This window comes from Melospiza georgiana, chromosome 1 (assembly GCF_028018845.1).
Source record: "Melospiza georgiana isolate bMelGeo1 chromosome 1, bMelGeo1.pri, whole genome shotgun sequence".
Taxonomy (NCBI): Eukaryota; Metazoa; Chordata; class Aves; order Passeriformes; family Passerellidae; genus Melospiza; species Melospiza georgiana.
Window position 1 is genome coordinate 107,516,000 of NC_080430.1, and position 14,436 is coordinate 107,530,435.

Genomic DNA, 14,436 nt, shown 5'->3' on the forward strand with positions numbered 1-14,436 from the left:
ATCACATTATGTAATCAGTAGTAGCGCCTTGTTTTATCCTGTTTTTAGCAGATGAAGTTCAAGGTGTCTTAGTCCACTGTCACCAGAAGCATACAAATCTGCTTCTCCCCCCAGATCTCTGGTGCAGTAGTTAGACATTCTCATTCTGTAGCAAGATTACTTGCGTGCTCCTGCCCTGCAATTCTTTGTTTCTCATGGCAGTAGTGTTGTGCAGCACCTCAAAGAATGGGATTGGGAAACCAGTTCAGCTGAATATTTTTCCTCCTGGCTGTTTTCCAGCCTGGTGTGTTTCTTCATGCCTACAGATGCAGTTTGCATCCCAGCTCTGCAAAAACCATTTGCTCACATAATGGAAAGAATGGAGCAGCGTGGTCAGGTGAGGCATGTGCTGAAGTGGGTGTTGCTGCTGGAATCATGTGTCGGGGAATGGATGAAGAAAGGCCATATCTATCAGGATGGTGTTTAGGGGTCTGTGAGATACAGAAACATTCCTTTAGATCAGATACTTCAAGTACAGACTTGCACTGTTCTTTTTTTAAGTCCCAGACACTGTGGTCAGTAAAATGACTTGAGTCAAATATCTTTGTACGATTTTTTTTTCTTGATCTTTCCTAAGCAAATTTTGCTGAGTTTTGCATAGCTGCTTTTCCCTCACTGTCAAGAAGTGTTTAGTTTTTATTTAAGTTTACAGTGAGATGACCTATTCTGTATCACATGATTCCTAATTATACTGCTCTTTTGCTGTTTCTTCCTGCTGTTTAGTCAAGTGGAAGAATCCTACAGCACCCAATTCCTTAGTTCCTTCACATCCAGAAGAAATGTATTTCTTGGCCAAATGCCTTCCCAAAAGTTCAGCAGGCATTAAAAAAGAATATCATCAAGAGATGTGTAACTTCTGTTTCTATGTGAAATACAAATTTAGCAATCAGTTAGAAATAACACCAAAACAAATACTACCTCTCAACCCCAAGCACTGTAACTAGTTAGCCTTTTTAAACAAGGTGACAAAAACACGAACAAGAACAAGATATCTCAGTGCTTTTAGTGCATCCACTCTTGAGGACTTCAGCTTGGAAAGCAGAAGAATAGTAAAATGCTTCAGTACAATCTCCAGAGCAAGAGGGATGTGGTCATACTGAGATTCAAGTGAAGGGCTGCAAGTGTGCCGCAAAGAATCTTAAGGGTGTCTGGTACAGGATGAGAATGAGGGATCTGGTGGTGCTTAGTCTGGAGAAGAGGAGGCTCAGGGAGATCTTAAGAGTTTATATAAATGCCTGATGAATGTTGTAAAGAGGATGGAGCCCGGCTCTTTGCAGTGGTGCCACATGACAAGGCAAGAGACAATGGGCACAAATTGAAATACAGGAATTTCCACTGAAACAGAGGAAACAGTTGTTTTCTAGGGATGGTTGCATATGCTCTGTTGTGGAGTATGTTCTTGGTGGTGCTCAAAACCTTGAATGGATATGGTCCTGGGCAGCCAGCTCTAGTTTACCCTGCTTTGAGCAGTAGTTGTTGGAAAAGACAATTTCCAAATGTTGCTTCCAACCTCAGCTATTACGTTTTTCTGTGAAATGATCAAACAAGAAGGCATTTCCTTCAGTTTTGCCTTTCCAACTGTTGACTTTTCTTTGCTACAGATGGCTCAGCTGTTGGGTGTAAGTGACTAATAGCTTTATAGTGAATTTGGCATTCATTTCTGAAAGCATCCCTCCTGGAGGAGGCAAAATCCATTCTTTTTCCTCACTTAGTTTCAAATTGATCTGGAATTTTTTTAAGGGGAAGTGATTGGGAAAATTCTGTGTTACTCTAGCTTCTTAGTGCTCATTTCTGTCTAGTGCTACAGACTGAATGCTAGTGCTTCTCTCTTCTATTGCTCAATTTTTTCCAAACAGCAAAATTTGGTTGTTTTTTTTTAATAAACTTGTGGCTGTTCCCTGTATTTAGAATGGGTGGATGGAAACTCTGTGACTGACCATTTTCACTCTGCTGTAGCTTGGCAGAGTTGTAAGGCTAAAGACTTGGGATCAGTTTTTGTGGAAGGCTTGGCAGAGCTCATGCTAGTGGGTTACATCTGGTCTGTCTCTGGCACATTAATTTTAGAAACAAAACCAGAATAACAGTAAAATGCTTCAATAATGGTAACAGATTTTCATGAAGCTAATGGCATCTATCCAAGAGAGCTTAATTTTTTTCCTGTATAAAAAAGAATAGAGACAAGCACTTTAATTTTCCAGTGTACAAAATGTGTAAGTCATAGCAGTAATTTTTAGGCTGCTCCAGAGATAAAATTCTAGATTTCCCTGTGTGCTTTGATAAACCCATTTCTGACCCGTTGACTTGTAGTTAAACGATTTCTCATTTTCTTTCTCTCCTTTGTATAGATGGAAGGAAGCAGACATAGCCTTCTCAGCTTTTTAAGATAGAATATTTCAGGAACAGACTGCCAACTGGAGATAGGAGGCAAAGTCCGCTATCTTTTCCCCTCAGTGGTTCAGGCTGATAGGGTATAAGCAGCAGCCTTTCTTTATTGTTAAATTTCTACTATATAATGTCAAATTATAATGATGTGCAACAGAAGTCTGTAGTGATGCAGCAAAGTTTTTGGGTTTTTTTCTTTTTTCTTTTCCTTCCACAGGTATCAAACATGATGGGACTATGTGTGATACTTGTCGGCAGCAGCCCATCATTGGCATCCGATGGAAGTGTGCTGAATGCACAAATTATGACTTGTGCACAGTTTGCTATCATGGGGACAAGCATCACTTGAGGCATCGTTTTTACAGAATTACCACACCGGGAAGTGAAAGGTAAAACCTAACTTTTTCCTTGTGAAATCAAGTAGAAACAGGTACTTTGAAACTGAACATTTGGTTACTGAAATTTGGATTAGGTAAGAGAGTAAGAGGCTTGAGGTTACATTCTGTTTCTGGGAGACAGATAGCTAGGATAAGTCTTTGGATCTTGGAAAACATGAAAATTTTAGGAAGAACAGAGTACAGAAAAATGTTAGGATATGATTATTCAGTTTTGCTTGAGGCTTTCCTATTTTTTGTATTCTCATATAGCAGCTTTAAAACAAAGGCAATTACCTTTATACTATGCGTAATCACAAAAAGATTTGTCAATGAATTATGAATGTGAAGGTTTAATTAGATTCAGTAATGGTGTGGACAGACTGAGGGGAAATACCCTCCTTGAAGGTTATGGGAAACAGGATGATCTGGACTTGGAATTGAACTGCTTAAACTACTCACTACAGGAAGCAGAGAAAAGATGCTATGAAGGGTTGTTCTGCTCTTGCCTTGGTTTTCATGTTCTTAAGCATCTATTATCATCTCTCAGTGGAGAACTCGGAACAAAATTGCATTTAGTGTGTCCTTTTATAGGTGTTCTTGACTTTAAATAACTTGTCTCAGTCCAAAGCTCCTCTTTGTCATGATTTATGTACCAGTTAAGTGGGAACAGTGATATTTGCCTACTGCTAAATACTTGGAGAGCTATGGAAAAACACTGTGTAAAGGCTACACACTGTGGTGTCACCTCTGTGATGTTTCCTCAATGGTCTTTCATTAAATCATCAAAATCTTTTTTTTTTTTTTAGATATGGTCCTCATTTGAATGTGACATGTGTAAGACAACATTTATATCTTCTTCTTGGAGAAGTTAGATTTACAAGTATGCTGTAAATGAGTGGTGTGCTTTAATCAGTTCTTGTACAGTTAAGGGAAGTGGCTGGAGCACACAGCCTGAGGTCTCAAATTATGTCTTACAGGGTCTGTGTTTACATTCTCAAGTGCTTGCTTAAAGGTTTTAACCGTGGCTCAGATGTCCAAGTCAGTGGCTTAATCAAAACATAAGAACTTTTTGTTGGTTGTTTTTTGGAGGCTCACACCAGTAGCTTTAGGCACCAAATAAATGGGTATCATAAACTTACTCTCAATTGCAATGTTGAATGCAGAACAAGACTTACAAATTGGGCTTGGAGATGCTGTCTTAATTTAGTTAAAGGAGAATAGGTGACAAAATACATATGTTTTCTACTTATTTGGTTTTTTTGAAGTCTTCTTGCTTTTGAGAATGCTTGCCAGACTTTTTTTTCTTTCTTAAGCTGAGGTTTCCTTTGTAGTTTTAAGAGATTGGTTATGGTGAATACAGTACAAGTTTAGTTTTGAAGATAGATTGTACATTGTGTAAAATATTGCTGGAAATTTTTTGCATCTTGTCACTTTCTTCCTTTCTTTGTTTACTCTCACTGAGCTCTTATCTAGAAAGCAGCTTCTTCTGCCAAGGAGCTGTTTCTATTGGATCAAGCTTAGCTGAGAACAAATGATGGAAGCTAACTATTTTGGGGAGGAGAAAAGGGCAAAACAGTGCTGTTGAATTTGAGGGATGTCTCACAGGAAAAATGGCAAGAGACATGTAAGAACGTTTTGATGAAGGGAAACATAAGCTCTTATGTTTTATTTTTGGGTCTGGGATATTGTATGGGTGGCATAATGAAGTAATGTATGTAGGTTTTTGTCTCAGTTTTGTAAGTTAAGAATCTTCTCTAAAAGAGATTACTTTGTGTTTTTGGTAACTTTTATTTTTCTTAGAAAAAAAATGGCCAGTGTTTTCATGTGCTCTTTGCATTGATTGTAACAGTTGAACTCTTTCCTTGTGTGCCATCTGCTGGATGTTAAAAGTTAGCAGGATGCTGAGAAATTTCCTGAAGTGGTCAGGAAACATTCCGAATGTCAGCTGAAAAATTCTTTTGTCTGGCGACATGTTCCTGGTATGAAGCAAGAAGCCTTGTTACATGAAAATTGGTGACTTTTGAGATTATTATTTCTAGTTAAAATATCATGAACCATTCTGTTTAGGCTTCTCTACTTCAGTTCTGCTGAAGTCAGAAGGAATAGAAGAGGTTTGCTTTGAAAAAAACACATTATATGACTGAAGAAATGGATACTACTATATTGACTGAATTTGTTAAGTGATGCTATAAAAAATGTAGAAAAACTGAGAGGAGGGAAAAGAGATGCTCTTAGCATAATTCTGAATAAAAGTGACAGAGCAGTTGTGGGACAGAAGTATTGGCTTAGAGCACATCTAAGAGAAACAGAGATGTGTTTATATGACTTTGCACGTACTTTAATGATTTCAATAGTATAAGTACAAATCTATATGCAAGCATTTACAAGATGAATGCTGGTAGTAGGAAGTCTGGAGAAAGAATGTTAGAATTTTAAAAACTAATCATAAACATTCAATGAATCAGATTTTGGAAGTTCGTGGGGTTTTATCTTGTGTGCTGCTTGTGTGATTCATGCACTGAAATCTGCAGTTGTGGGTTATTTCTGTTTTAAGATGCTCTCCTTCCCATCCCCAAAGATTTGTTTTGGACTTCCTTTATTATTTTGACATTTGTGGGTTCTTCTTTTAATAACTTCAGGGTATTGTTGGAGTCTCGACGTAAATCAAAGAAAATTACAGCAAGAGGAATCTTTGCAGGTGCCAGGGTGGTGCGAGGAGTTGACTGGCAATGGGAAGATCAAGATGGTGGCAATGGGCGTAGAGGAAAGGTAAAAATAAAACTGGTTTAAATAAGAAACTGCACCTCTTTTTGCTCATGTAATGGCCTCAGTGGCCTTTTTAATTGTAGAGCAAAAATACAATCATGAGAGCTTGTATTTTAGTTGTCTGGGCACTTTTAAATCTTTTTTTGTAATATTTAAGCATTTTGGAGGAGGAGGATGTGTACACTGTAGCCAGCTCTTTTATATTTTAATTTGCATTTTTTACAATATCAGCACAGAATTTTTTTAATTCTTAATTTTTTGTCATTGTTTGTTTAAGATTTGTAACAACAATTTGCAACATTAAGATCTTGAGCATATTTCAGCATTACTAGAGAGCTGGTATAAAAACAGAGCTATCAAGAGTAGCCCTTTCTAGTCATCACTGCATTCTGTAATCTTACTGCTTGTGGGCCAGCACATTTGTGTATCTCTTGCTCTTGGTTTTCAGTGCTTTCACCCTAGGGTTTTGTTTTTCACATAATGATTATAGGGATTTCTCCAGTTTAAAATCAAAAAGCTTTGCAAGTTTTGGGTGTGGCTATTATGTTACTGGCTTAGGACAGTCTTGGAGTGCTTTTTATGCAGTGCTTTAGTAAAAATATTTGTATTTATTGAAAATTGCATGGAATGATAAGTTACTAATCATAACATTTGTATATTTTACTTTTACAACTTCCATTTACCTTGAGAACTGATGAAGGTTTGGTATAAGTATGAACTTTAAACAGGCAGTGTAAAGTACACTATGACTTTTATCACCAAATTTGAGAATTGGATGCCCTTGTATCTTGGCAACCTGGTGTTTTTTGTTGAATTTATTTTTAATACACTTAAACAGCATTTAAAGGAGAGTGAAAAGTTCCTGACCATGATATTTAGCCTATTTTATATTCTTATTTAGCTTATTTTATATCCTAGACATTTATGGAAGCCTTAGGACATTTGAGGATTTCATTTTGAATTTTACTGAAAGGAAATAGTAAGTCTTAATCTTTTAAGACAAGAGATATTTAAATGCAGCTTTTTTCATGTTGGTTATTTACTCCTTCCCATGTCAAAATACATTGAAATCTCTGAAACTTCGCAAAATAAGTGTCTTATCCTGCACAGTCTGCTTTGTGTACTAAATTTGTATTAGAGAGATTGTTTACCTGTACATCTGAAAAAATATATAAATGCATATAAATGTTTTTAAACGTGGAAAGGTAGGTCGTAGCTAGCAGAAACATTGTTTAATTAAATATAAGTAAGAGTGAAAGCAAAATCTGTAAACTGACTTTATTTTCTGTTTTTTAAATAATGGAAATGTTTTCAGAATTTGATGCATGGCCTCCTGATTTCAGAAATGTCAGGGAAAGACATTTTCACTCTCCTTTTGTACTGTTGTTAAACATACTGGCTCTGGAAATAAAACTCTGTCTCTTAACATAGTGCATAGCCACCAGGCTAATGCAAGTTAAACCAGACATATTAAAGCAATTAGAATAGTTTTCATCCTGTTTCTCTTAGTTAATGATGCTTCTGGTAGGAACACATCAGAGCTGTTCAGATTTTGTTCTCTGGTTGTGTAGTTAGATAACCTCCAAATATACAAAAGAAAAACAGACCTACAAAGTATACAGTCAGACTGCTGTCTTAACACACCCAGGGAACACCTGCATCAAGCAGAAAACAGCTTCAGAACAAATTTTATCAGGTTTAGTAAAACTACAATATCATTAATTATTTTGAAGAGATGAGTAAATTTTGAAGTTCAAATTGTACTTCTGAGTCTTTGCTCTAGAAATCAGTTTCTTATTTTCACAACTGAATAGGTGACTGAAATCCAAGATTGGAGCGCGTCAAGTCCACATAGCGCAGCATATGTTCTTTGGGACAATGGTGCTAAAAACCTTTACAGAGTTGGCTTTGAGGGCATGGTAAGTATAAAGGAACACAAAGGGTAAAATGCATGGTGGGGGAAGGGCAGTAAGAATAACTTGTGCTTTATGGTCGTGCTTTTGTGATATGCTTTGTCAGTTTGCATGCTGGTTGTCAGGTCATTGTGAATCCAGCTGTAAGGGTCATGCATATGTATTAGTAAGGAAGTCTGATCTGGGAATTTATTAAATGGGCATAACTACAAGTTAAGAGCTGCTTTCTGGCACAATAAATATTTGCCTCACACACATCTTTCTGTGCTACTGTTGTGTTTAGATTAAAATTCAGAAAAGAATGAAGGCAAGCATAGTTAAAAACTTTTTTTAAAACCATGTTTTTCAACTCCTGAACTGTTCCGTTGACTTCAAATTTTGGTGTGATTACTGCAAGATTTGCAGTTTTTAAATTACTTCAGTACTTGGAATGCTATTGAGAGCAATTTTATTTTTGCAAATGGAAAGGTGTTGAGTTAAATTACAACCTTAAATTTGCTTGGCGCTAAATTTTTCTGTTTCCTTTTGAAGCTTCTCCAGCAACTTCTTCAGCTTTAGAAAGAAAATGGGTCAGACTCTAGCCTAAGTGCCTTCTGTTGCTGGGTTTTCTTATCCTAATGTGGGTCAAGGAAAGGTTACTTTGATTATCAGCTGCTTAAAACATCTTAATTAGCATTTTCTCTGCATGATTTTTGTTTGATTGTGAAGAGGAAAACCATGTTAATTTAACATTGAGGTGTCATCTTGTCAGATGTGTAACAGTAATAAAATGTTAAACAATGACCAGTTACTTTTTTGAATGTAAACTATTTGACCTTACAGCCTCAATTACAGCTAATTTTAATACTTAAAATGAAAATAAATACCACTTTTGCAGTACATACATATTTTAGTGTTACATTTTAAAAGAGTAAAGTAATTTAGTGTAGGTCAGCTTTTCTGATGCATTGAGATCCTAGGGGCAAAATATGAGTCAGTATTAAATTATATGCTTCATGGTGTCCCCCAGTTCTAAAGAAAATTCTTTATATACTGGCAAAAATGAATGTGTGTTGTGTTTTGTAGTATAACATTAAATAAATGTTTGGTGTCTTCTCTCTTGTGATACATGGAAAGGTAATGGTTACAAAATCTAGATAGAATGAGATGCAGATCAACTGATTTTTTTGTTGTTGTAGTTGTTATGACTTCAGTTGCTATGTTAAAAATTTTTGGACTACATAATAAAAGTGCTGTGGAATCATTGAAGATTCCTTCTGGTTTCATGAAAAAAGTACATTTGAGATAAGTTACATTCTGCTTTGAAATTGTTATTCCCTTAATTTAAAAAAAAGTTATTATTTTTAAATCAACTATACTGTTTCCCAACTTTTGTCACCTTTGAAAATGTTAAATATTTCTAGAAAACTCCATTAAGTACTGCAGCTGTAAATTCACACAAAACTTGTGTGAATAGTGGCCCTTCACACAAGTTTTGTAGACATACAAATATTTGCTTAATTTAACAAACAGTCTGTTAAACTGTGTGTGAGACTATGTATGTAGATGTTATTTTTAGGATAATAGAGAAAAAAATATGTACACGTGGATGTACAGAAAGGATAATTGGAGGCTGTGTAAGTAGTGCTTACCTGAATGTAATCCATTCCTACACTAATTTTATCTTTGGTGTTTTCAAAAAATGCAATTTTCACTCAGACAGAATGGATTCTTGAATATCTATGAGAGTCATTTGAATGTAATGCTTAATTTTGTAACTGGTTAATAATTAATTAAGTGTACAATTCATTATTATTATTTACTACTATTTATGTGCAGTTATATAAAGCTGAGACTGTCAGAAAGTTCACATAAAGTTGGGGAAAACTTGTTTTGGTACTTGGAAATTGGTTTAAAATGTCCAGAGAATGTGGAATCAACAATATTCAAGAGTGTGTAGCCATGTAAATACAGCTGGGAAGAGACCCTGACTTGCAAATGGGTAACACTTGACTCATGCTAATGGAGCTGATTAAAGAAACACAGCTCATTATTGTAAGTCAGTGTTCTTGTTTGATAACTTATAGGCTGCATCTGGTCCTCAAAATTAATCTATGTGGCCTGCCAGCTTTGGAGAGATGAGGTTTGCTTGGTGGGGCAGCAGGTGCTGACTGAAAACATGCATTTATTTCTGGTCAGATACTTGGAGGTTTTACTTGTGTTTGCTGTGTTTACATATGTAGTGGCTGAGAAGTGCATCTTGCCTCTGTTTTTTGGAGTTTTTTTGGTAAAGTTTGACATTTAAGTCTGGGAGTTTCTGTTGCCACAAGTCACAAATTCCTGAATTGAAATCTGTGTTTATTATGCTGTTAGGTCAGATAAAATGTTTGCTACATCCTCAGTAAGAATGAACTACTGTTGGCTTATATGGTTTGTTATGCTACTCACATTTCTTACCTGTATGTATTCAGAGTCCTGAGCCAAACTGAGCTGTCAGCCAAGTAACCTGCTTTGGGCATTTTTTCATTTCCAAAAATGTGTGAACACATCCTTTTGCAAGAGAGGTCATATGGAATTAAAAAGTTAATGGGAAGATTGTGATTTTGCTTTTGGGACTTGTGGCTGGATTTTATTTCTTCCTAGCATGTGAGCTGAGGATGGTGACTTCCGTTGGTTTTCACTGGAAAATAGTTCCAGCTACAGGAGTGTCCTAAATCAATTTCATTTAGGAGTCTGTTTCTTTCAGAATTTCTTTTCTCTGTACCACTTGCCTTATTTTGCTGTGAATAGCCTCTCCTAGTTTCTCATTTTGGAGGATTGTGCTTTCATCTGTGTAGCCTCTGAAAGAAGTATCTGTAGTTATCATCCATCATTGTCACTGTGATATGTAAGCCATCTGTGCTGGTGTACTTTTTTCCACAAATTTCAAATAGTGAGTGCATAAGGGAAGTTGAGATTGCTTGCCTCTTGGTGATTGATAATTAATGTCTGTTCATCAACTTTTATTTGGATTACCCATGAAGTTATTATTTGAAAATGCTCTAGAGGATTTTAAGAATTTCTTGTTACCAGTTCCTTTCTTTAAATAAAAGCAAGGTAAATATCTTGATATACTAGGCATTTTATGTGAATGTAGTAGTAGTTCTTCCACTGTAGTTAAAACTGTCAGATCTGTAATGTCAGTCAAATCTTCACTTCTCTGGTCATTTATCTTGTGCATTTATTTGCATTTGTCAGCAGACTTTGTTTTGCTTCTTTTTGATGTAGTCACATTTCTCCTGTAGTCTCAACCAAGTCAAGTTTTTCATCTTTCTGTATTGCGAAGAAAAATATTTCCATTGAGGAGAAATGTACTTGCTGATCATTTTCCAATTTATTTATAGTATTAACTGACAGGGAAGACTGTGCCTTCCTTAAAAAAAATGTTGCACATGCAAAGTTTTTATAAGTGTCTATAATAAACAGTAAGGTCACAAACCATTCACCAGTACTTGCCTGAGGTTTTGTTTCCTCTGTAAGAAACTGTTATTATTGTTTCTTTGCCTCACACTTTTTTGTAAATTCAGTAACTTTCTCTACCATCTTCTACCTTCTCCATTTACTGCTTCACTTTTCCCACCTTCTTGAGAAGGATTTGAGTTGATGAAATTTGAAACATGGCATTTCTTATAAACCTTTAGCTAAAGCATACAGATTTATGCAGTCTCTTGTTGCCTTAATCTGGTGACAAAGCAGCATGCACTGAACTTTTTCCATTTGCCTCCAAAGGGCTGGTTTCCTTGCCAAAAGCTGTTGTGAGTTTAAAGACTTAAAGTGACCTTTACTGTGTGTTTTCAGTGCTACCTTGAACAACTGCAGCTGTGGCAATATTCCTGCTGGTATATCTGTAAGATCAGTATTAATTTCTCCCCTGATATTTGCTGCTGATGTTAGATGCTGCATCAGTGCATCTGGATCAAACATTCCTCTTTTTCTCAGCAGCACAGCTCGTTTTCTTACCAAGTCTGTAGATCCTTCCTCCCTGGTATTGATGGATGGCATTCCATATTGATTGGAATAACTTAAAAGTTATTTCTGTAGTCAGCTGCTCCTTCAGCTTTGTTTTCCTCCTCAAGGTCAGGGATAATGGTGCTTTTACACCATCTGGCAGCGCTGCTGACTTTGCTCTACATTTTCTCATTCTCTGAAGTTTTATGAAGATGAAATTGCTGCTGTTTGTTTCCATTGGTATAATTGGATGATATGTCAAAGTGCATTTACTATATTTCCTGTTTTACTGGGCAAGTCGTGATTTCTGTGTAATAGCACCACATACTGCTAGAATGCAGATTTTAAGGAAGTTAAAGTGGGTGCTAGAAAACCAAAGTTCTCCATTGTAGGCAAAGACTATTATTGCCCATTGCTCATGTGCATCAACTGACCTGCAAGTTGTGCAGTGCAATGTCTGATTTGCATGCTTTTCCTTGAGTTCTGATTTATTGCCTGCTTAACTGGGCTTTCTGTGTCTAATCATACACAAATTCTACAAGATCTTTAGCTTATTTTTCTGTTTTCTGAAAGAATCCTACTTGGGGTTTATCAAATGATTTCTCCATCAAGTCATTGTAGAAAAGCTGATTTGTTCATCTCCACCATGTATTTACATTATACCCAGCCTCACAGTTGTTAGTTCTTTTTCTGGTGGTGTCACTGTGAGTCTAAAACTTGTATTCTAACATCCCTTGTTTTGGTACTTTCCCTTTTACACTTGTACGTATCATCTCCAAACAATCTGCTATTTTGATTGACTTTGAAGTCTCAGGGTGACTCATAACTTTTAGAAATCCCAGTGAGATTCTCTGAAGTGCAAAGTCTGGTGCATCTAGGCTCCATCTATGTGTGGTTTTGCTCCATGTGCACTAGGGGGGCCTCTTGCCATGCAGTCTTCTGAGTAGTGTGATGACGAGCTTACCATCATCCCTGATTTTTTACTTAAATTACTTGGGCAAGATAAAGCTTATTTTCCTTCTCTGACAAGTATAACAGCTGAGTGCTAGAAGGAAAATTGTAGTTGCTTACCCAGCTTTTGTGGCACTGAAATACAGTTAACTACAGTTTTCTGTCTTAAAACTCCAGAATCTTGTTTGGTTTGGTTATATTTTAAGGTATTTGCAGGCCTTTATCATGTTGATAGTACTTTTCTTAGTAGTGCTGTTTGCCACGTGTCCAAAGGCACTCTGCTTTTATACAAGTTTGTTTTGTGCTACTTTAGTATCTGTCAGTGTCTTATCTTTGTGTGTTTTGGGTCCTCCATTATTTTGTGGAAGGCTTCTGGGAAAGAAGAAAAAAAAAAGCCACGCTCCCTTGCTTTTCTGCTATAGTTAGATCAGACTCTTGTTTTATTCTTTAGCAATGTAACATTGACTACATCATGTAAGAGAAAGAAAGACAGTTGTGAAGCTGAGGTTGGACACCAATCTACCACTTAGTCTTTCAACCAAGCATATCATTATACTCCAGAAATAAACTGTACAGGTCAGTGCAGGCAGGGTGAAATTCAAGTGCAGGTTTCTGAGTTTTGGGGTGTTTTTTTCCTTGAAAATTTAGAGTACCGTAACAGGCTTCCTAGTAATGTCAGCTGCAAAATAGTAATTAGCCTTTTAATGAACATTTTGTTTCTTCTGCTAGGTTTTAGCCATCAGTCTTCTCAGTGCACTAACACTTGCAGTCTTTCACCCTGATTTTGCCTGGCAGGGGGGAGAGCCTTTGGACTCTCCTGCGCTCTATTCTTAGTGTTCTGAAGAATGTGACGGCAGCTCTTGCATGTGCACCCCTCCTTGTCTCCTTCACAGACAGCTGCTTGTGCCTGACACGGAGGGCTTGTATTCAGCGGGTGAGACGCAGTGCTCCCGGGCACGTTCAGTCTGCCTGGTTGCGGGGAATGAATGAGTTTTTGCCATCTGGGATGGGCCGTGCAGCCCCTTTGTCTGCGGCCGGGCTTAGCCCAGCACCTGCCCACCGGGTGGCAGCATCCTGCCGCAGGCCTGCTGCTGCTGTGCCGAGCGAGCTTTCTCTGCTCCCTCGGGGGATTTGAAGAGAGGCTAAAAGCTCATTGTTTTCCTCTGGCTGTCTTCATTGTTTTTCCAAAGTGACGGTGCATTCTTCATAGATCAGGACATACACTGAATTTTGTATTGTTTCTGCTTACCAGTTGCCAAGGGTGGTATTGTGCTCATCAGAGGCTTGATGATTTGGAAGAGTTCAGAGTTTGCGTTTTAATCCTTTTGCAGGGGGACTGTCTGTCAGTAAATCTCGGGCAGGGGTAAAAGAATTGTTCAAGTATGTTTAGTTGTGGTTAATTATATCATTACCACCGCCTGTCCCCTACTTCCTCCCCCATGCCATAGAATATTCTGACACATTTTGCAGTTTCTGATCTCCTTCCCAACTTATTTTGCACACAAATATGTCCTTTGTTTAGCGAGACTTGTTTCATAAGGAACAATGGCAGATGATAGCTATTTGGAATTAAGCATTACACATTATGGAAAGGAGAATTAGAGAAAATCCGCTGGCTTTATGAGTAGGAGTTGGTTACCACACTTGAAGCATCTCTTTCTCATAATATGAAACAGTTTTATGAAGGATGAGCTTTAAAACTTTTCTCTTTAAAAAGAACATGTTTAGCTCTGTGTAGTATTTTGTAGGCTTTTTTTGAAGTAATACCCTTCCTCATATTCTTAATTAAGAAGTTTTCATTTTATAGAGTCTGAGTGGCAAGTTTTCTTCCAAGTTAAACATGGATCTGTCAAATAGTGTTGGGAAGAGTGGGCAGCACTGGCAGGCATTAAATGATGTTTCCTTGCTTGTGTTCACAGAATTATTTTTAAAAGGAAAAATAACTAAATAGAACAATGCAAAGGTACTTTGTGTTAATTCCTGTCTTTGAACTAAAAATTTCTCATCCTTTATAGCCTCTTATATTTTTAAATGTTATTAAA

At 37.0% G+C, this 14,436-nt stretch overlaps 1 protein-coding gene across 3 annotated transcripts in view; it reads left to right on the plus strand.

The window, feature by feature from the left end:
* MIB1 (MIB E3 ubiquitin protein ligase 1) overlaps positions 1–14,436 on the plus strand; it is a 77,385-nt gene that overhangs the window by 6,653 nt on the left and 56,296 nt on the right. For all 3 annotated transcript variants that reach the window (XM_058018931.1, XM_058018939.1, XM_058018948.1), the window contains exons 2-4: positions 2,639–2,810; positions 5,438–5,567; positions 7,379–7,483. In XM_058018931.1, coding sequence (XP_057874914.1) covers positions 2,639–2,810; positions 5,438–5,567; positions 7,379–7,483 — 407 coding nt within the window. The remainder of the gene's footprint in view (positions 1–2,638; positions 2,811–5,437; positions 5,568–7,378; positions 7,484–14,436) is intronic.